General features: G+C 38.7%; 1 protein-coding gene across 1 annotated transcript in view; it reads left to right on the forward strand.

Annotated features, from left to right (window-relative positions):
• The window catches only part of TTC39B (tetratricopeptide repeat domain 39B), a 103729-nt gene that overhangs the window by 12773 nt on the left and 67883 nt on the right, over nt 1-23073 (forward strand). The window contains exon 2 of the mRNA XM_050942923.1: nt 17923-17957. Coding sequence (XP_050798880.1) covers nt 17923-17957 — 35 coding nt within the window. The remainder of the gene's footprint in view (nt 1-17922; nt 17958-23073) is intronic.

Here is a 23073-nt window from a genome sequence, read left to right on the forward strand (position 1 = left end):
AGACTTGCTGAATACATGGATACTGTACACCGTGACATGTATCTACAGAACTCATTTAATTCTAAAAATTTCATATAGAAAACTTTTCAAAATTCTAACTGGACTCCACGGTAGGACAGTTAGCTCTTGCCTCAGAGCTTATGTTGGATCTTTGTTCAACTGTAAAATACTTTTTGTAAGTCTTTTTTTGCTCTGTACAATGTTCTTTTAAGCCTAAGAATTTTATTATAGTTCTGAATTGCCTTACTGTCTTTGAGTGTAAGGGCAGGACAAAAATGGTAAATAAATCCAGTTGTTATAAAATCACTTTGAAGTTTCTGCCTAATCCATTTTCTACCTCTGCCTCAGCTTACCATAGTGTTGTGTGCTGGGAAACAGTTCAATAACTAGTCTTCCAGGCTAATAATCTTGATCAGCATTATCAGTATGTTGAGCAGTTCATTTCTAAGCTACAGTTACATTATTAGTACACATAAATGTCTGTATGATAATCACATCTGAAAACAATTCATCAAGGTGAGAGAGGGGAAGGAGTAAACTTATATTTGCCAGGCAGGCATTTGACAAATATATTACTTCTTGTAGACATATTGCTGCAGATGAAATAAAAATTACTGCACAAATACTGCATCTTTAATTGTTCAACTATTTGGTGCTTAAATACTGTAGTGTTAGGCACACTAGAAATGCTTGTGATAGACGTTAAGAAGTGGTGTCTGACTCCTGGTTTCCTTTTTACCTCCAGTCAACCTTTAAACTTAAGGTTACTTCTCCTTCCTGTTTTAAGGACTGTGCTTGTTTGCATATACCAATTTCTTCTGTGTTACATTGTATTGTTTCTCTGGTCTGTAACAGGTCCTGGTTACTCAGGAAGAGCCAAAGATGACTTCAGAAGTGCTCCCTCCCTTTTCTATTGTCAACATGAGGCCCAGTTGGCTTGGCTGATGGACATATCAGCCTTCCCCCTAAACCGCCTAGTTCTCTTTTGCCCAAAGGGGCAGGGGCTTCATGAGGTTTTGCATTGGCTATTATTATGACCCAGATAGGAGTGATGATATGGCACTCCTAAAAGGATTGATATGATGCAGGCTATTGGTGGTGGTTAGAATCTCCTGTTGCTGTCAGTGTCATGAAGTCCCTAAATTTCAGCTTCAGACTTAAAACCCTTCTATTTTTTAGAAGGTCTGCTGGTTGTTTCCTACCTCCACGGGGCCAGATCTGCTCTGTCCACTCTCTTCTTCAACTAGAGAAAAACATAGAGCATTTAGGCAGCAGTTCTGTGAGTATATTCTGGCATCTTTAAAATATGGCAGTCACAGAAGTCTTAACCTGTTGTTGCAGTAAAAGCACAAAGAAAGCAATCTTCCAAACAGTTATATTTTCTATTTTAGTAATCACATAGCCCTAATCATGTTATCAGAGCACCAGACTAGTTTTGAGTATGGCAAGGATATAATGAAGAATCTAATGGCAACTAATTTTGTATATCTTTTGGTTTTGTTCATTGTACTTCAAACAAAGATTCTAAAGCTCACATGAATTGCCCATTACATGGATGGAGAAGCAAAAGGGCATGGGAGCAAATGCATTAAAAACCTGCCAAAAGAAAATACATCAGATTGTTTCACAGACCCCTAACTTTACCAGAACTCAATGCACAGAGTTGATGAAATCAAAGCAGATACATAATCTGAACATTTTACAGAATTTATTTCTAATGTTTTGATCTTTACTATAGCAGGAATTGCTATCAGTGACAGTTTAATGAAAGGTATTTTTCCGGGAGTGGGGCATCATCATGTATTATGCTGTTTGGGGGCACGGTTGGTGAAGAATTGAAGTGAAGGGGACAAGAATAACAAATCAGGAATTCATAAAAATTACATTACAAAAATCTATTAAATAGGTTGATAACATAAGTTATTAAACACTATCTGATTACATATGCCTCTGGAATGATTCTGATTGAAACTACATGCCACTTGATGGAAAAACACTTCTGTGATGGATGCGTGCAGGACCTACAAAGGTTTTTATTCTCTCCGTGCTTCTGCTCAAAAGTTTTTGCCTGGACTGATTGCTTCTGTTGCTCAAGGGTTGGTTCTTCTCTTAAGTTCTATTAACCAACTATGTATTCTAAATGAGGCACCAGTACCTTTTGATATTAGGCATTATTCTCTAATAGCTTATTGAAAAGACACCACTCTAAAAAGTGTAGATATAGATTATAAAATCATTTGTTTTCCTTACTACTATGAAAATTGGCTGTGTCAATTTGATTTTTAAATGGGTTTTGCACCCCACCAATAAAATTTCTAGTGTCCAGTGGCATTGTGGAAGTTACTTATGCATTCCTAGGAGAGTTATTGTAGGGTTTTATTTGCCGTCTTCGTTTTGTTGTAAACAGGTTGGCTCAGGACAAATGTCATGTTAATTAATCCCTTATCAGAAGGAGCTTCTGTAATTGTACAGAACTTTAGCTACTAAGCATGTTGCTGTTTCAATATTGCAGGCAATACTGTTGACTGGTCAGAAAAAAGTAGTCTACAGAGACTCTTTAAAACTCCATAATGGCGACATCATTATCGCATAATAAGATTGCAGCAAGAATTACATCATGACAAGCCTTTCTTTTAAAGGAAATTAAAATTATGAGGATGGAAAAACGTTTAAACCATTGACCACCATGAACTGGAATTTCCCACTGCTAAGTGGTACTAAATATGTGGTGAATAATATAACTAGTGCATTTTTGTGGATACATGTATAAAAAAAATGGCTTAGTTTTCTATTTCGGCCTACCGTGTTTGACAGAAGGCAGCCAATACCTAAGCTGGTAATATTAATGTTCTTTTCATACTTGATTTTTAAATTTGTTTCTGCCAGTCATGAGCAAAGGCAGCCTTTCTGAATCACTCTTGTAGCATATTAAGTCAGTTTATCCTCTTGTTTGGCAGTTTCCTCTGAAAAGTATTAATAAAAATTATAAACTGATATTTTTTTACTCAAATGTCTTTTCATATGTACACTTAAAAAGGAAACCTGACTTTCTAATGCCAGCTGGTTGCACTGTAAGAGATTTGTGGGTTCAAACACATCACATGAAGGAGAACTAAAATCGTGGGTGATTGGTATTTGTATTGCTATAGATTTAGCCCAAGATGCATATGTACATCAGTTTAAGTATTTTGTACTGTTTTTCTTGGTAGCTTTAGAAATCTATAGAAACTGTGAGCATCTTTACTTGTAATTGGTTTAAATGGTATAAAGTTCAGGATAGGCAATGAGCTCCTCACCTCAGCTATTGATATTCTACCCTCCTTTAATTTTGCCAGGAAGTAGTCTGTCAGCTTGACCCACTCCCTCCTTTGTAGTCATGCTACAAATCAGGTTTTCAATTCATAGTTGCAGAAGACAACTCAAACCACCATCTCCTTATCCTTCCTTGTGTGTCTGGGTGACATGTTTCTTGAAATCATTCTCACATAATGTGATGTAGTAGCTTTCTTTTATACGTAACTTGCTTCTGTATATGTTAATTGTTACAGTGCACTGCCTGATACAACCACCAGGAATTAACAATTAAATATTAAAACTCCTTTTTTTTTTTTTTTTTTGTACCTGGTGATTTTACCTGTGACCAAGTTAACATTAGTAGTTAGTAACAGAAGCACAGCAGTATTTTGGGGGACTACGAAGCAGTTATTAACAAGCAATGCTTAAAAAAATCAGATGTTTAATGTACTATATATGTTTAAAAAAAACTCTACCAACAAGTGCTTCCTTAGCACAGATGGGAGGATTGAAAGTGACAAACCTTGCCCTGATTACTAATTGTAATTATGTCAGACTAGTTGAACCTGGTGCCTTATTACTTATTAAACTAAAGGCTGAAGAGCAAGTTCTAATAAGCTGGTTCTCCAACTGTTTCATTCTCTATACCATGCCATATGAGTGATCTTTCATGAAACTCCTTTACACAATTACCTAGGGTTAGGTCGAACTCCTGTTCTAATAGAGAGAAATTGAATGGGGCAGTAATTTGGAAAAAATATTTTCCTGATTAGCTACTTTCTCCCCCAGTAAATGCAAATACAAGTAGCCTATTTAAACAGCCAGGTTTTATACTAGGGATGGATGAAGTGATTCGGTATATAGCCACCTTTGCCCTCTGCCTCCTTGTAGATTGGATGCAGCTCAGAATCAAGGCTATAGTATGGAGAGGGTGTGGTACAGTGGATTCATGTACAGCAGAACCTCACAGTTACAGACACGTTGGGGATGGAGGTGATTCATAACTCAGAAATAATAACAACTTACAACCATAATGTTTTGTTGAATCAAAAGTTTACAACTGAACATTGACTTAATACAACTTTAAAACTTTACTGTGCAGAAGAAGAATGCTGCTTTCCCTTTATTTTTTTTAGTAGGTTATGTTTAACCCAGTACTGTATTTGCTTTTCTTATTTTTGTCTCTGCTGCCTCCTGATTGCATGCTTCTGGTTCCAAATGAGGTGTGTGGTTGACTTGTCAGTTCATAACTCTGAGGTTCTACTATACTACGATTACAAGACAGTCTAGTTCCTATCAAGCACTGGTCTGGTCTTCAAATAATCAGTTTATTGCCACAATAAAATTGGTGGTTCCTCTGCTAGCAAGGCTGTGCAGACAAGTACTGCATATCAGTCTTGAAGTTCCTTAGCAAGTCTCTAGGGGAAGACTGTAGAGAGGAAATCTCTTGGCTTAGTAGTTATGACCTGTATATCTTCTAGTATTGGTCTAGTTCATTCATCAGCATACATATTTTGATTTGGACTGTTTGGGTATGCAGTTACAGGGCAATCAGTCCTGGTTCTGATTGATAAAACATGCCAATTTTATGAGGAGCTGGGCTGAATCCTGAAGACTTGCCCTTTCGTGCACTCTAATGTGCTGTTAGATAACATGGTAGTGCCTTGTGGTGTGTAACTTGGAGTGACGATGATTAGGAAACCTCTATCTGTGAGCTGGGCAGATCAGGGGATGAGGAACTTCACCAGGAGATAAATTGCTGGGTTTGGAAGATCTCTCTAGGAGAACTGATTCAGTATTGCAACACTGCTGTGCAGTCAGCAGCTGAGCTGATTTAGGAGGAGGAATCTGATGGTGAGGAACACTTTTTTTTCAGGAAATAGCATGTTTTTATTGTAAAATGTAATGATAGGGGCTAACCCCTGTAGGGTTAAGGTTTGGGGAATAAATTCTCTGTTCTTAGCATTTTTAAGAGGGAGATACATCTCTTGTCCCTTGGTCTGCTCTCAGTCCCTTCTGTGTCTGGCATTTTCCTTCCTCTTTCCACCATTACAGCATGAGCAGCAACAGTTGCTGATTGCATTCCTGTCACCTCTTGGTTTGGTTTTCTTGCTGTTCTCAAGTCTTGGCATTTCCCTTTGGTGGGTAGGAGGGGCCTTTTGGCTTGCTCCTGTTCTTGATCCAGATGAAAGTGCCTGACTAGGCAGACAGAGTAGCTGTTCTGATCCATGCTACGTATCATAGAATTGGAAGGGACCTCAGAAGGTCATCTAGTCCAGCCCTCTGCTTAAAGGCAGAACCAATCCCCAGACAGATTTTTGCTCCAGATCCCTAAATAGTGCTCTCAAGGATAGAACTCACAACCCTGGGTTTAGCAAGCCAATACTCAAACCACTGAGCTATCCCTCCCCCCAGTCAAACTCAAAATAAGGGACAAGCAGGAGCAGAGGGTAGACTTCATAACACAATGTAAATAACTTTATCACAAGAAACTTAAAGGATTCTAACCAAAGTATTTGTTATATTGTCTCTGCTGACTAGATTGCAGCGCTGAAGTAATAATTCTACTTCAGTCTGTTTCGTTAATGCATGTAAATATCCTGACCAGATCCATTCTGTTCTATGAAATCCCTCTAAGCAATGTAAAGTGAAGTATGTGCAAATAGAAAAAGGATAAGGGAAGAAAAGTGATATGCGTGGGAAGGACAGATTGTTCCTGTGGGAACAGTTTTTTTTTTTGTTTTTTTTTTTTTTTTTTTACAGAATAAGAACTGACTGCAGTTACATTGTATAGCATCTATCAGGAAAATAGTTAAGTGGATTGACTCTTACTTTGTGTCAGGAGTCCTGTATCTCCAACTCTGGTCCACAGGCTTCGAGGATGCAGTATGTTCAAAACTGCTGCCCAGTGACGTGTTAACAGTCACCAGAACTCAAAGCACAACTCTGACAGAGAAGTGCAGTCCTGGGATCTAACTATCAGGAACCACTACCCCTGGGGGCTGCCTGTGTACTCACTAAGTTGGACCTCTGGGGGTGTACAACCTTGTTGGGGATGAGTGGAAAACTTCCTTCCAAACCTGATACGGTCACAATGAATATCTGGTAATGTGCTTCCGGATGACCAATGCCTTGGCCACGTGCCAACATTTTATAAATGTGTTCTAAGACACTTTAGACCAGTATGTAGTTATTTATCTGGATGGCACATTAGTCTTCGCCAACTACTCTGGACAGCATGTTCATGTTCAGAAGCTCCTGGAATTATTGTGGCAGCATGACCATTAAGCTCGAGAAGTGTTCCTCTGATCAAGCCTCCGTAGAATTCTTACCCCGGAAAGGATCCAGATGGACCCATGCAAAGTCCAAGCCATCCAAGAATGGTTGAATCTGCACTTGGTGTATGACTTGTGATGCTTGTTCAGGTTCACTAATTTTTATCAACGATTCATCCCAAATATTTTTAAACAAATCAAGCCCCTCACCACTTTCCTTTGGGAAAATGTCCAGTTCCACTAGTCTCCTGAGGCCCAGCATGCATTCAACTAGCTAAAATGTGCCTTCACCACCACGCCCATATTGGCCCACCAAATTCATGCAAGCCTTCATTATAGAAGCTGATGCCTCCAGTATGGAGATCAGGGCTCTCCTCTCCCAACGACTGGTCCTGAACAAGTATTACACTTGTGTGCTTATTATTTGAGGAAGCTTACCCCCTCGGGTCTAAACTAAGAAATACTGAATAAGGAACTTCTGGCAATAAAGACTGCTTTTGCATAATGGTGGCTCTACCTGGAAGGAGCTCACCATCTAGTCCACATATTCATTGATAGTAAAAATCTGGAGTACCTGTATAGGGCAAAAGCCTTAAATGAATGGCAGTTCTGATGGGTCCTATTTTTCTCATTATTTGATTTCATCATCGCATATCTCCTTGGAACCAAAAACAGCAAGGCCAAAGTCTTGTCCTGAAGATATGGTACCAATCCACGAGTCCTCAGCCAGGAACCAACCCTCATTCTCAAATCCTGTAACCTTCTCAGCACAGCTCTTCACCAGGATATACTCCCATAGATACATTCTTCCTCCCCCTGGGGAGTTCCGCCCGACGAGCAAGCCATTGTCAATAAACAACCACATGACTCCTGGGAAGATATCATATATGTAAAGGATTGCGTCTGTTCCTCTAGATCATGCCAAACTCGCAGTCCTGCAACTGTGCCATGACTACTATCAGAACACCCAGGGCACTTTAAGACCCAACAATTAAAATCCCAGTAAAATCAGCTTGAAAACGTCTGCATAGAGCATTGCTAATTTGACTGCAAGCTGTGTTAGCAAACGTAGGGACAAATATTTGCTCTGCTGCATGTTGATTAATATCAATCTGATTCCCTTGCCACGCTACTATTAACTGAAAAATTTGCCTTTGGTTTCACATATTCAGAATGCTGTCTGCAGATACGATTTTTATTCACTGAAGGGTTGCTGCTGTCCAACTAACCTCTTCATGTTGCTTTCAGTCCTCCAAATAGTCATTCCACCTCCTGCCCCTGTGGATTATATTACTCAATCTGCTTATCTCAAGATTTGGGTAGTAAGGAAGAGGCTTTATCACCCAGGGCAAAAATGGCCAGAGTCACATTTCATAGATTCCAAGGCCAGAAGGGACCATTGTGATCATCTAGTTTGACCTCCTGCATAACACAGAACTTCCCAAAAATACTTCCTACAGCATATCTTTTAAAAATTGTCAGAGATAGAAAAGCCGTTGCTATGAAAGGAGTAACACTTCCTGACTGAGTCATAGGGCACTTGACCAAAGCGCATTTGACCTTGGCAGCTTTTGTGGGACATGTCCATTATTGGGATATCTGTAGAGCAGCAACATAGTCTTTGAATCCTACTTTTTCACAGATAGTTCATAATGTCTGGCAATCAAGAGAGGATGCATATGTAGGTAAGGCAATCCTACAGGAACTGTAGGACAGTAGGACAGCAAATCCCTCTTCCAATGAAACTCTGAGCCTTGACCCCGGACATAACAGCTTGGTACTCACCTACAGTGTAAAGGACACATGCAGCCTCTCAAAGGGAAAAACGATTGCTTGCTGCCTTGTAACTATTTGAGAAGTGTTGCATGTGTCCATTTCATGATCCCCTCTCCTTCCCTGATTCATTGGAGTCTATCATGTTTTCTGGTGCGAAGAAAACAAAGGTTGGGCAGGGTGACTCTGTCATTTATGCCCTTGCTTCAGAGCTTGAGGAGCTCTTGATGGTGGGCCGTGCTACCCCAACAGGTACTGCTACAAAAAACTTTCTAGCACTGGTGCATGAGAAGGTAAGTAACATTTTTTTTGCCCTTACCTATTCTAAATCTCTAGTACAGCCTTGTCCTACTAGTCTTGTGTTAGTCCAGGCTCAAAAGTGGTGTTCCACTTGTTAAAGATCCCAGTTCAACGCACAAGTCAACTTTAGTGGTTGTGTATGACTGTTATACGATCAACTCTGTGAGCTGCTCATCTCCATCTTTGGCTCTCCACATGAGCTGTTGGAATATTTTTCACTGCCTCAGATGCATCTTGCAAAGGCTTCAGGGGGAAACTTGAATTCTAAAAGATATCAATGCTCTGGTAATGGTAATTCTAAACTCCTGAAAAAATGAATGCAAAATGTACTAGTTAAGTAGCTTTGGGGTATGGGAGATGGTATGATTTCTCAGTTAAAATCAGGGCCGGCTGCAGGCATCAGCACAGGAAGCAGGTGCTTGGGGTGGCCAATGGAAAGGGGCAGCACGTTTGGGTCTTTAGTGGCAATTTTGGCAGCGGGTCTGTCAGTCCCTCTCAGCAAAAAAGCTGGAGCCAGCCCTGGTTACAACTCAGTGAGTTGGAGTAGTGCTAATGTGCTAGTCTGCTTATGTCTCTCTGCTGGTTTTCCCATACCAGTTAAATTGTTAGGGCTGTTCAGTTAAAGCATTTTCTATTTCATGGGCCCTGTGGTGAAGTCTCTGACCAACTCTGTAGAGCAGCTGTGTTCTTGCTGAGCTATTGCATCTGATATAATTGCACTGGGTGAAACAGTATTTGGGAGGAGAGTGCTCAGAATAGTCCTAAGAGCTTTAGGGCTGCTGCTATTTTTGGGAGGAGGGGATAGTTCCCTTCCTGTTTAGTATCCAGATAAACCTACTCACTTTTGCCTGATAAACTTTTACTGGCTATATATTCATCCAAATGAAGTAAAACAGCCCTTCAAAATACATTTCAGTTCTTATCTTGGATACTTTGCAATAGAAGTATTGGAGCCTGATATTCTGAGTGATATTCCGAAAAGTGGCATAGCGCAAACATTTTTTTTGGAACAAATGAAAATTAGGATGCAAACTGTTCCATTCCAGAGTAAAATGGGACATTTGAGAATCATGGTCATATGAATCACACTCTTTCTTAACACTTGTTTTTAATATGTAAACAAGTAAAACTAGCTAGCAAGGGTAGCTGTGTTTTCCTGTCACTGCCCATTTAAGTAACAGTTGAATTCTGTCCTTGTGTGACACGATCATTGGATTGTTAGCACATAGAGGAAAGGTGTCCATAATAGATTATTTCATAGGTCAAGTTCTTAAAATTTGCTTTTCTTTTTTTAGTTGGTAACAGCTTCCATCCTATGCTCATAAGAAGTTAATTAGCGTCCCAGTAATCTGTAGACACATTATCCTATTTCTCTCATTAAAATTGAAAACAAATCTCAGTTTAGGCCTGTATGCTTATCTTCGTATTTCTTTGCCAAGCAGTATTAAACCTTCCTTCTCCAACTTCTAACATCCAATAAACTACAAGCACATCTCTTCTAAACCGTTTCCTTTGATTTCACTAAAGAATTGGCTAAAAGTAAAGAATAATTAGTTCATATTACTATAGCAATTGGAAGTAAGGTGTGGTATGTAAGTGCAGGGTGTTAATTTGACCACTTGTGTCCTTTTGGTGTCCATGGAAGTCTATGATTCTCTTGGACTTTCTCGAGATCTGTTCTTCCATATGTGACCACAGGTTTTCAATGCCTCCCTTTCACAGAAAGGAAGTCACTTTTAGTGCAACATGAAAGCATCTTTGACACTCTTTAAGCATCAAATATATAAAAATATAACTGTGTAGAACATAATACAGACTTTTTCCTCACATTTTTAATCCTTCTTATACAAAAGATGTGCTGTCTGCTTAGTCATTTTCTGTTAAGGAATCGTGATACAAACTACCTGAAGGCTCTCTTGTTGCTTTTTTTTAATATCACAGTAAGCTAGTTTTAAAAATGACTAATTTTATAGATTTCTCTAATATCTTCAGTTTTGGCTTAAACAATAAAAATTGATGCTGAAATATAAGGTGCTAATAAAATAATATACAAAACTGTGTGGAGCAGTTAGGGTAACTATATGTACAACACCTGACCCAAACCCACAAAAGCAAGGGAATGAAAAGAAAGTCATCTAACAGAACAGGACATAACATCTTCAAACACAGGCACACACCTTAACATTAACTACTGTATATGCCATAGACACCACAACCATAACTCCCTCCTTTTCAGCATTCCTTTCTCTATATACTTATTTCCCAAACTACACTTTCCTATTGCTTTGGATGTGGTGGTGTTCTGTGAAGTGATAGTTTGGTAAAGGGGTTTGATGGAAGACTGGCATGCCTAGGAGGGCACAGTTGAGGTTATCAGTTTGAGTCACAATAGAGTTTTGTTTTTTGTGGGTTTGTGTTGGGTATGTTAGGTGTGTAGTAACCAAAAGTGCTTCACAGTTAAGATAATCATATATTAATTTCCTGGTTTTTTAATACTTAAGTTGGGGTTTGACACTGCACAAAGGTGGGGGTAGGGGTAGACCTGTAGGGTGGATGTAAGTGCAACTGCTGATGAAGATGACTTTATGTACTAGCAGCTGTTGCACAACTTATGTTTCAGAATCAAGAGCTGTAATAAAAACATTCTCTCATATAGAGCAGGTGCACATAAAAAAACGTATGCATCAGCAACTACAGATCTCAAACAACTGGCAAAAATGATCTGAAATCCAATTTAAAAAAATAAAAACTCCTTGTTTGCACCAAATCTACTTTTTCTAGATAAACAATCAGCTTTGAGCAGGGGGTTGGACTAGATGACCTCCTGAGGTCTCTTTCAGCACTAACCTTCTGTGATTCAACAGAAGGATGGCCTCCAAAGGAAAAATGTTCATTCAGAGTCAAAATTCAATATATTTCTATTAAAAATATAAGAACAGAAACCAAACTGAAACTCTACAGAAAATTTAAAAGGCTGTGTGTAAAAAATCACACCAAATGAAAATGTATTTTTAAAGACAACTAAGATTATGTGCCCCCTTTTAAGTTCATATTTAGAATTCAGCCCTAACTTAAGTCACTAGTAGGGTACTTCCATAATTATATAATTTACACTTTTACTTCGGTACAGATTCCCACTCTCATGATGTATGAAAGGGTGCCACATCCCAGAGCCCTCTTGAAAGATTTTGGGCTTTTGGAGTGGTTTGGACTGTATCTCAAGCATCCACTCTGACACTTTCGACTGCTGGAGCGGCAAGTTGAAACCCCATGCATTTTCTTGACCTTCCTGCCTGTCAACCATTTTCTTGTTTGTTTTTCCTTTCTTTGTCAGGAGGCTTTTTACTGTAATTTAAAACTTAACTTCTCCCCTAAATTAAATTTTAGGGATAAAATGTTTATTGGTTCTATCGGGAATCATTCCTCGTCCCAGTAACAGTGATTTGTTTTCTACTGTGCTAGCAGAGCCCTGGAAGAAAGCTGGATTTCAGACCTGCCCTTCGTGTTGTGGGTAACATGTCTAACAGATCTCTATAGCTGATTTATTTGCTGCTTAGATGAAAAGCATTTGCCCAGTAAATGTTGTTTAATCTGCAGTTTACTAAAATTTACTACTATTACCCATGACTTTTCCCATCATCCCTGGACAGAGTCAAGCTCTTGAAGCTTCTAGAACAGATTTAGAGCCTGCTTAGGCTCTTCTTTGAAGTCCCTTCCTTGGGATAAATACTTTACATTAGGGCTGTCAAGCGATTAAAAAAATTAATCGTGCTGCTAAACAATAATAGAATACCATTTATTTATATTTTTTGGATGTTCTTCTACATTTTCAAATATATTGATTTCAGTTACAACACAGAATGCAAAGTGTACAGTGCTCACTTTATATTTATTTTTTATTAAAAATATTTGCTCTGTAAAAAAGAAAAGAAATAGTATTTTTCAGTTCGCCTAATAAAAGTACTGTAGTGCAATCTCTTTATCATGAATGTTGAATTTACAGATGTAAAATTATGTCCAAAAAATAATTTCATTCAAAAATAAAACAATGTAAAACTTTAAAGCCTACAAGTCCACTCAGTCTTACTTCTTGTTCAGTCAATTATTCAGACAGACAAGTTTGGTTACAAGTTGCAGGAGATAATGGTGCCCGCTTCTTGTTTACAATAACTTCTGAAAGTGAAAACAGGCATTCGCATGGCGCTGATGTAGCCAGCGTCGCAGGATATTTATGTGCCAGATGTGCTAAAGATTCATATGTCCCTTCATGCTTCAGCCTCCATTCCAGAGGACATACATCTATGCTTATAACGGGTTCTGCTTGATAACGATCCAAAGCAGAACGGACTGACGCATGTTCATTTTCATCATCTGTGTCAGATGCAACCAGCAGAAGGTTGATTTTGTTTTTTGGTGGTTTGGCTTCTGTAGTTTCGACATCGGAGTGTTTCTCTTTTTAAGACTTCCAAAATCATGCTCCACACCTCGTCCCAGATTTTGAATGGCACTTCAGATTCTTAAACCTTGTGTCAAGTGCTGTAGTTTTTTTAGAAAATCTCACATTGGTACCTTTGCGTTTTGTCAAATCTGCTGTGAAAGTGTTCTTAAAAAGAACATGTGCTGACTCATTATCTGAGACTGCTATAACATGAAATATATGGCAGAATGTAATACAGAACAGGTGACATGCAATTCTACCCCAAGGAGTTCAGTCACAAATTTAATTAATGCATGATTTTTTATTTTTTTTTTTTATTATTTTTTTTTTTAATGAGCATCATCGGCATGGAAGCACGTCCTCTGGAATGGTGGCTGAAGCATGAAGAGGTATACAAATGTTAAGTTTATCTGGCAGGTAAATACCTTGCAACACCAACTACAAAAGTGCCATGCGAACACCTGTTCTCACTTTCAGGTCACATTGTAAATAAGAAGCAGGCAGCAATATCTCCTGTAAATGTAAACAAACTTGTTTGTCTTAGCGATTGGCTAAACAAGAAATAGGACTGAGTGGATTTGTAGGCAATAAAGTTTTACATTGTTTTGGTTTTGAGTGCAGTTATGTAACAAAAAAAAAATCTACATTTGTAAGTTACACTTTCATGATAAAGAGATTGAACTACAGTACCTATATGAGGTGAATTGAAAAATACTATTTCTTTTATTTATCATTTTTACAATGCAAATATTTGTAATAAAAATAATATAAACACTTTGTAATAGAAATCAATAAATTTGAAAATGTAGAAAAACATCCAAAAATATTCAATACATTTCAATTGGCATTCTGTTGTTTAACAGTGTGATTAATCACAATTAATTTTCTTGAGTTAATTGTGTGAGTTAACTGCGATTAATTGACAGCCCTTAAAACACTATATAAAGTAGATATAACTGCAGTCTACATTAAAGCTTTCTTGTGGTCTCGCATATTGATTCTTAGTGTACATTCTTAACTTCAAATGATTTGTCATGTTTGGGGTTTGGGTGAAACCTTGTTGAGGCGAGTGGGCATAACAGCTGTGCTTCATTCAGAATAGGTATAAGACGCTTGGAATAAGATAGCTAAAACAATAAGAGCCACTACACAAAACACAGGTCCACGTCCACGTCCACTGCTCAGGAATCCGAGCTTTGTGGGAGGAGGCTTCACAGGATGCAGATGTAGGCAGATAGCTATTGTTTGATGGAGAAGTGCAAGTGTGAGAGGGAGACACAGCAGAAAACCCAGAGAAGCTGACTGAGAAGGCAGCAAGAAGGCACCAGTGACAGAAAAGCACTTGTAGCATGACCCTGCGAAAAACTCAGAGAGTTTTTGGGCAGTGTTGGCTGCAAGGGGACTTGGAATTTCGAGGAAAAACTGTCTCTAGTTGTCTAATTTCTACTGTGTTCAGGGATACAAGACTTTGTGTAGATTCTTTGTAAATTAACAGGATTGCATTAAAAAAAACAAACCAAATCTGATTCCATTATCAGTTTCTCACTGTAACTGAAACAACGTGCCAGACCCCAAATATTCAGTATTCTACTGAAACGTATTGTTGCATTCATTTATTCCCTCATTGGTGTCCGCTTTCTTACTTGGGAGAAATGGTAGTGAAGATGCATGTCAGGAGAATTTTCTCTTACTTATTTTATTTCTTTACTCTTCAGAACTGTTGTAAAAATCCTTTCTCACCAGTCACAAAACCAGACTATCAGACAAACTTAGATTCACTTGAATGCGACTTTAAAAATACCTGTTTTGTGTTAGCCATTTTTATTACTGTTAAAACTGTGGTTATCTTATGCATCCAGGGCAAAATTTAAAATTCAGTTCATCTTATAGCACTAAGGGGATGTCTTATTGGCCCATTACCATGCAACTCTGGTGTTTTATGAGGCATAAGGCTCTATGCCATAGGCCTCCAGCTAATAAAGACCAGTAGTAATAGACCAATGAAACATGTTCTGCCATTCCTTCATATAGTTCTATGAAAATCAGATATTAAAAAAAATCAAAAAGGATTCTTTTAAATATGTGTTGATAGTGGAAAATACAGTAGTGATGGAAGGAGAGAAGACAGTAGTACTAAAAATCAATAGATAACTAAGTGTTTAAAAAGTCACAAGAAACTACTTGATCTGTCTTTTAAGCTATTACTTATCCTGCTTTTATTTTTCCTCCTTTTTCTTCACTCTTGCCGCCTCTCATGTCCAGCAGTTTTTTTTTTTTACAGGCTCCTTGGATTTCTGTTGTTGGTCCATGTGAGCAACTTCTAGAGAGCCTGTAGGTTAGGGATTTAAAGGCAACTTTCTTCCCTGTGTACAGGCAAGTCTCATCTTATGCAAGGGTTCTGTTCCGCAGTTAGCACATAAAGCGAAAACCACGTATAGTCAAAATTACATTGAGCTGAATAACGGGCGGAATTGCCCACACTACAGAAACGGTATTTAAATTGTTGGTTTTCTCTTTGTTTTTTTGTTTTTGCTGACAGCGTAAAGCTGAAATCGCGCATGTTAAATGTGTGTGTAAGATGCAACAGACCTGTACTTATACCTACTTATTCCTGCAATAGTGCTTTCTTGGCTCATGTATACTCTCTCTCCTTTACTCTTCAGTCAGGAACTTAAAAAGGTAGACTCAAAAGCTGTTGATAAAAATGTGAAAGCACAAAGTATTTCATAGCTAGGAAAGCAATATTGAAAGTGGAGTATTAAGTGGGAAGGAGGCAGCAAGCACAGCAACTGGGTACAGGTAGTGCTTTCTCCTTCAAAGGTAACATCCAACTGATTGCACGGTGTGTGGGTGGGGAAGCACTACAAGCAATGGAAACTCACCATTTTCTAATGTTTTCTGTAGTGCAAATAAAGGCTTATCCTACCCTTCACTAATCTGTAAATCTAAACTCTACAGTAAAATGTTACAAGTGTAGTCACTGAAACTAACAGCAGAAGAACAATGAAGAGTCCATCAAGAGCAGATTTTCTCCGCATAATCAATTTTTTGATAGATTTGCAAAATAAGTGGATGAAGGAACAGTTGATTGTAAAGCATTTGATAGTGTTTCACTAAATAATTTCAAACACTAGAAGGAACAAAGAACTAATACAAATATACCTATACAGAGTAGAAATTTGGCCAGAGAAAAAACAAAACTGGAGGACTAGAAAGGGGCAAATATAGTGCCAATCTATAAAAAAGGGAAATAAGGACAACCCAGGGAATTATAGGCCAGTCAGCTTAACCTGGAAAGATGATAGCGCAAATAACTGAGGAATCAATTTGCAAACACCAGGAAGATAATAAAGTGATAAGTAACAGTCAACATGGTTTGACACGATTTGGTCTTGACAAAACCAACCTAATAGTTTTCTTTGACAGGATAACAAACATTGTGGGTAGTAAGGAAGCAGTAGATGTGGTATATTTTGACTTTAGTAAGGCTTTTGATATTGTCTCCTTCTCATAAACAAGTTAGGGAAATACAGCCTAGATGGAGCTACTATAAGATGGGTGCATAACTGGTTGGAAAACTATTCCCAGAGAGTAGTTATCAGTGGTTCACAGTCAAGTTGGAAGGGCATATCAAGTGGGGTCCCGCAGGGATCAGTTCTGGTTCCGGTTCTGTTAAATATCTTTATCAATGATTTGTCTAATGACATAGAGAATACATTTATAAAGTTTGTGGATGATACCAAGATGGGAGGAGTTGTAAGTGCTTTGGAGGATAGGATTAAAATTCAAAATCATCTGGACAAACTGGACAAATGGTCTGAAGTAAATAGGATGAAATTCAATAAGAATAAATATAAAGTACTCCATTTAGGAAGGAACAATCAATTGCACACATACAAAAAGGGAAATGACTGCCGAGGAAGGAGTACTATCTAAAGGGATCTGGGAGTTATAGTGGATCACAAGCTAAATATGAGTCAACAATGTAACACTGTTGCAAAAAAAGCAAACATCATTCTTGGATGTATTAACAGGAGTGTTGTAAGCAAGAGGCAAGAAGTAATTCTTCTGCTCTACTCTGCCTTGATAAGGCCCCTGCCGGAGCATTGTGTCCAGTTCTGGCTCTACACTTCAGAAACAATGTTGACAAACTGGAGAACAGGTTAGCCAAACACCTGTCAGGCATGGTCTAATTATTACATAGTCCTGACTTGAATGCAGGGGACTAGACTAGATGACCTGCAGAGGTCCTTTCCAGTCCTACATTTCTATGATTGCTTGATTTAAAGGACTGGGGGAGAGGAGGAGGAAGCAACCGTGGGAAAGAATGGAGAAAAGATTGATGGGGAGAGTAAAACTTTAAATGGCCTCTTCACTAGTTAACAAATCCAGTTGCCCTGTAAGCACTTTTAGCTCCAATTTTCTATTAAGTATTTCCAGTGAAGCTTTTATATTTATTATCTTAAATATATTATTTATCCTAAGTATAGTTTTTATAATAGGAGGTGTGAGCCTAAGGTGACCACTGGACCATAAACTTCAGCTGAAAGGGCAGCTCTGCTTGTGGGGTGTGATGAAAATGGGAGGTCTCACTAGTTCAACTCCATATTCTAATGGCAATAAACCATGGTAGGGTGTTGGTTAATTAGCTAAAATTGTAACCAAAGCATGCACCAGTAGCTTACTAATAAATACCCAATTGTGAGTTTTTTCTGTAGTGGTAGAATAAAATCAATCTGATTTTGTAGCTGTGTGGCTTTTTGTCATCACTTTTGTTAAAAAACAGCACACACGCACCCTTTGTATTTATTGAAAAGTCATTCTTGGCTTATTCTTTTGCAGGAAAACTTTGAAGATGCCTTTGAAAGTATCCCAGTGTAAGTACAATTTTACTATTTATATTTATTTTCCATTTTTAAATATAGAGTCATACAGAGTGCTAAATTATTGTTGCCTAATATGCACCACAGATTTCTGTGTGTTCGTAAAATCAGCTATTTCACTTGTACACGTGCACAGTGATCATTTATATTTCCAAAACCAATGAAGCTCTTAAAGGTTGAGAGAGGCAGCATCCGTCATGGTGTGTATGTGAATATAAAGCATTTGGTGTTTCCTTACACTCTTCCTTTATAATTTTCATATTTGTTGGCAAAGTAATTCAGTACCATACTGACAGCTCTGGGGAATCTCATGAAGAGATGCAGTATGAACAGTAGCAAATTTACCATTAAATAGCCTTTTGATGGAAATTACCTTCAGGCCCTATCATTCTTTATCATATTTGGCCAAGCAAAAGACATTGAGCAGGGATTGTTCCACCTATGCCTGGCTGTGTGCAGACTTCCCCTCCCCATGCATTGATGGAAGTGGGGTTACATGCGCAATAGTGGCACAAGATTCCACATAAAGAGGAGTGATCATTTCCACTCCAACTGCATGAGAACTACATAAGAGTTAATATTTCTTCTTGCTGTATTAAATAATGTTGCAATAACATGTCTGATAATCTCTGTTACTATGCAGCTGCACACTCAACAGAATCTGGCATAGCCATCCCTGAGAGGAGTATAGGTAGAACTTCTAGTGGTAAAGAGCTGGAGTTATGGCTTCTATACCACTCTCCAGTCCTGCTAGTAGTGTAGACGGTGAAGCTGGATGGTGGAAGAAGCATGGCCTAGACCAGTCTTAAGGCTGCTCTATATTATACTGGGAGAACAGCCCATCACAGAAAGGGATGAGGACTAGGGCAATGCAGAGGCCACCTTTACACTGGAGATGAGGCTAAAGAGGGCAAAGCTCTTACATTCTGATACTAGTCATGGAAGCCAGCATCAATGGTCTCAGGAGGATCAGACCTGAACTGGGCAGGTGCCTTAATCCTAAAGCCAATTTTGTTAGGCAATGCACAAATCTGAGAGCTCACAGGATGAGCCTCTGATCCCATCCTTCATGGGTCTGAGCTCTCTGAGAAGAGCATAATGCCTTCTAAGGCAAAGATGGGGAGGAGTGATAGATAAGGCTGCACTTCTCTGAACCAAGGAGGAAGAGCTACTATTACTAAGCTTAGGAGAATGCAGTTTGAGTAACTGTTGTACTGAGCTCTCTGACTTGTCCTACCATTGTCTAAATGAACAGACATGCACAGAATTTAGCAATCATCTATGCTGTCATTCCCCAGACTTGGTTTCCCATTTAACTACAGTTCACATCTAGATCCAGGACTTCTTGTGTTTCCTGGCATTCAAGCAGACTGAAGGATGCTCTGACTGCAGCTTCCTCAATATCAAAGACTCAGTGAGAGGATCCAGGTTCATAAATCCATTGACAGGCCTCATATGTGAGACGTCAGCTCTTCAGTTTAGAGAACTTCTACACCAGAGAAGTTACTGATCCCACAGGAGACAGTGTTTAAAAACTGCTGGTGTAGATGTGGAACTAGAGTTAGATACCCCATAAGGGAATGCTGCAAAAGTAGGAGTTTCAGGTGGCACTCTGGTCATATGATTTATAGCATGTAATCTTGGATTTTATTTTCTTTCAGGTTAATTTTACCAACTAGATGAATGGCATATGACATAGACACATCCTAAGCATTAATTGAATTACAGACTAAGGTCCAGATCCCCAAAGGTATTTAGACAGCGAACTCCCATTGAGTTGAGTTAGTTGCCTAAATACCACTGGGTCTAACATGCTAATCTTGAAGGCCTGTATTATAGAACCAGCTGTTGGCACAAATGAGTATCAGGATGTTTCATTATCACAGGACTGTGGAAGCTATCTGTTTTTCACCAGTGACACCATTACCGCTATCTTGCTATCATTACTAGACTATTTCAGACAGTTCCAACTGGTAGGTGAATTTTGTATAGGCCTTAAATATCTTCATGTCAACCATACATGAGAGAGCCCATAAGCTCTACAATGTGTTGGAGGTGAGGCAGAATGGGAATGTGGTCCATTGATAAGTGTCTGCTAGGCCCTAAAAATTATTAGTGATGTACTCTGTCCTTTTCCTGCTAGGATTCAGAGCCAATTGATTGTATTGAATGCTGTGGTGGGGATCTGGGTATTTGAATAGCTATCCTTTTCTGGGTTCTTTATCGGCATTGACCATGGCTGATAAAGATTAAAAGATGGAAGCTATTTTGTTCAGTTTATGTGCAATAGAGCAATAAAAATAAATGGGGATCGTCTGAGTTGAAGGCATACTCGTTGGCAGCTTGCTCTCTGCTTAAACAACTACAAGGCCTGGGACAGTCTCTTTCATTTGTTCAACCATCTTCTGGAGAATTTGAGAGAGGAGGTGAGCCTGGATCTATGCAGAAGATGTCTAAGGCATGGTAGAGAGGTTCAAGATCCTTGGGCTTCTACAATCCATCTTCCAGGATGAGAAGTCCTTCAGACACTCTAGATGCATTTATCTGTTTAGAAGCAGTTGTACCCAAAGGAAGTCTTTGCTTAAGTCTTCAGTCTCAACTTCCCTAGTACTATCTTTGATTTCAGCTTTCAAACAGCAAATTTGATGGGGCACCAGCAGGGACCCTTGTCTTAATCTGACATGTTGCTGTTCTTTCCCTTCACACCGTAGGGATTGTCATTCTTTCCCTTTGCCCTATAGGGATTGTCATTCTTTAGACTCTTTTTATATACAGGGCACAAGGAATTTGAAACTGTGGTTTGCCTGAAATAGTAGAGTGGTTAAGCAGTTCAGTTTCATGCTGCTGCCAGTCCTCCCTCTCTCTTCTCATCCCATTTTGAGGGGCCCTCTTATGAAAAACTGATTTTTATTGTTGATATTTCCAGTGGCTAAAAAAAGATTTTCAAGCCAATTTGCATATGAATTTTATGAAAGTTTTAAGCTCCATATGGTCATTCCTCAATCTATAGGACTGGGTCAAAACTCTTGACCTGGAATGCAAAGAACTGCAACATGATCAAGTAGTGCACAAGAAATACTTGAAATTCTGGGTCATTAAGGAATCATTTGGAAGCCATACATGCATATCATCTTCCATATAGAACATAGGTGTTCAGTTTTTGAATATACTAACTATAAAAGATTCTTTTCAATGAATGACATGTCTACCCACATGTACTAGAGCCTCTCCCTTCCTAATAACTAAACCTAATATTAAGATTAGTAGGGGCACCCTTTGAGCTATTGTGTGTGTGTGTGTGTCTCTGAGAAATGTTTCCTATGTATCTAGTTCCTCAACTGTCACTGGTGTACAAGCCTGAAGAGAGTGAGTAAGTGAGATCCAAATCTGGTGGTTTATCCTGCGTATACAGTGTTCTCTTAGGGTAAACTGCCTTGGTGTCCACACCACTAGTTTCTGTCAGGAGAGTTTCCAACAAAACTAGTTCCTCTTTATCTGGCATTATTCACTAAACGTCAGGGCTTACTAGGAGAAACCAGGTTGCATATGTTAGATGCTAAATGGGTGATGAGTTATCTAAGAGGGTAAAATCCTTCCCTAAATCTCCAGGGCTCGCTGTGGTGTTTGAGGACAAGTCCAAGGGGAAGCCAATCTCTGTTCAGATTGGCTAAATGGATTAGATAGATTCTGTATCCAGATTCTTGTATAAGGATCTTTTACAGATGTTCAGTACCACAGAGGTGAAAGGTTTATTCAGTCAGACATAAAGCTGTATTTATGGCATGCCTGAAACATCTCCTTCATAGGTATTTTAATGGGCTGTCATTATAGAACTCTCTAGATATATTTTAAAACCAGAAGGGACCATTATGATGATTTATAGTCTGATCTCCTGCGTAACTCAATTCGTAGAATTTCTCTAAGTGACTCCTCCATCAAGCTCATTTCTTGTTACTTTGAGTGGAAAGACTGACACATTTCCTTATATAGCCATGAGGACTCAAATGTTCAAATTTGAAAGGGGGAAAAGGGGCATGTATGCGATCCTAACCATCAGAACTTCACTTGTGGTAAACACAACTATCAAGAGTCAGCATGTTCCAAGAGTAACAGCAAAGATTACCAGTTACTTACTTGTGATAGGAGTTTAATCTTCCTTTTTCTTTGAAAATTCAAGCCTTTGACCGTTACTAAGTTCAGCATGAGCTCAGGACATTACAGACTACTTCTTCCCAGTCCTTTGCCCCACTGAAGAAGACAACTCCCTGCTTGTGACTCCATCCAGTTAAGAGTCTCTGCCCCTTAGGGTGCAGTTTTCAAATGTCTTTTCCACAGTTTGTTTAGTCAATTTAAGATCTTTGCACTTAACTTCTTGTATTCCAAAAACATAATGGGTGCTTTACAAACATAATATTGTCCTCTATCCCAAAGAAATTTCAGTGTAAATAGACATAATTCAGACAAAAGACTGAAATAAAAGGATGTAACACATTTAACTTATGTCTATATTACTGATTCTTGACCGAAAGCTTCACTTTTCTTATAACTTTATGAAAACCTAGTCTATCGTCTATGTTTTAATCTAGTAAAATTAACCTTTAACGTCTGCAGTTTTTGACCCTCATTTGTATACTTTCCCATCTTCTTAGCTTTTCCTTGAGCTGAACAGTTTTTGAATCATTCACAAACTTTTTTTCCCCTTTCTCTAGGGCAGTTAGAGATCCATGTCTTTTACTCCCAGATTCAAATGAATTTTCTCTGGAAGCTTGGAAGCTCTTGTTTTTTAATTATGAAAATTAGGTAAAATTAAAAATTGTGGAAAAGTCAAATCTCATGATCCCACCCAAATTTATGCCAAAGCCTGACATAGACTAGTACATACAGCTGGTCTTGCTCTCCCCACCTCATTCCTGAGTCCTTTGCCTTTAGAGCTTGTACAGAATTCTCTTTAATTATAATAATATTATCTGTCTCTTATCCTGTGTACCATTCCCTCACTTTCACCTATATGTGTGGCCATAAAAATACCCTGTAGATCACCTTTAGATTGTCTTTGGAAGGAAGTACGGTAGCATGCATATGTAGAATCCAACCTCTTAGAAATAAACCA

This window comes from Gopherus flavomarginatus, chromosome 3 (genome assembly GCF_025201925.1).
Source record: "Gopherus flavomarginatus isolate rGopFla2 chromosome 3, rGopFla2.mat.asm, whole genome shotgun sequence".
Taxonomy (NCBI): domain Eukaryota; kingdom Metazoa; phylum Chordata; order Testudines; family Testudinidae; genus Gopherus; species Gopherus flavomarginatus.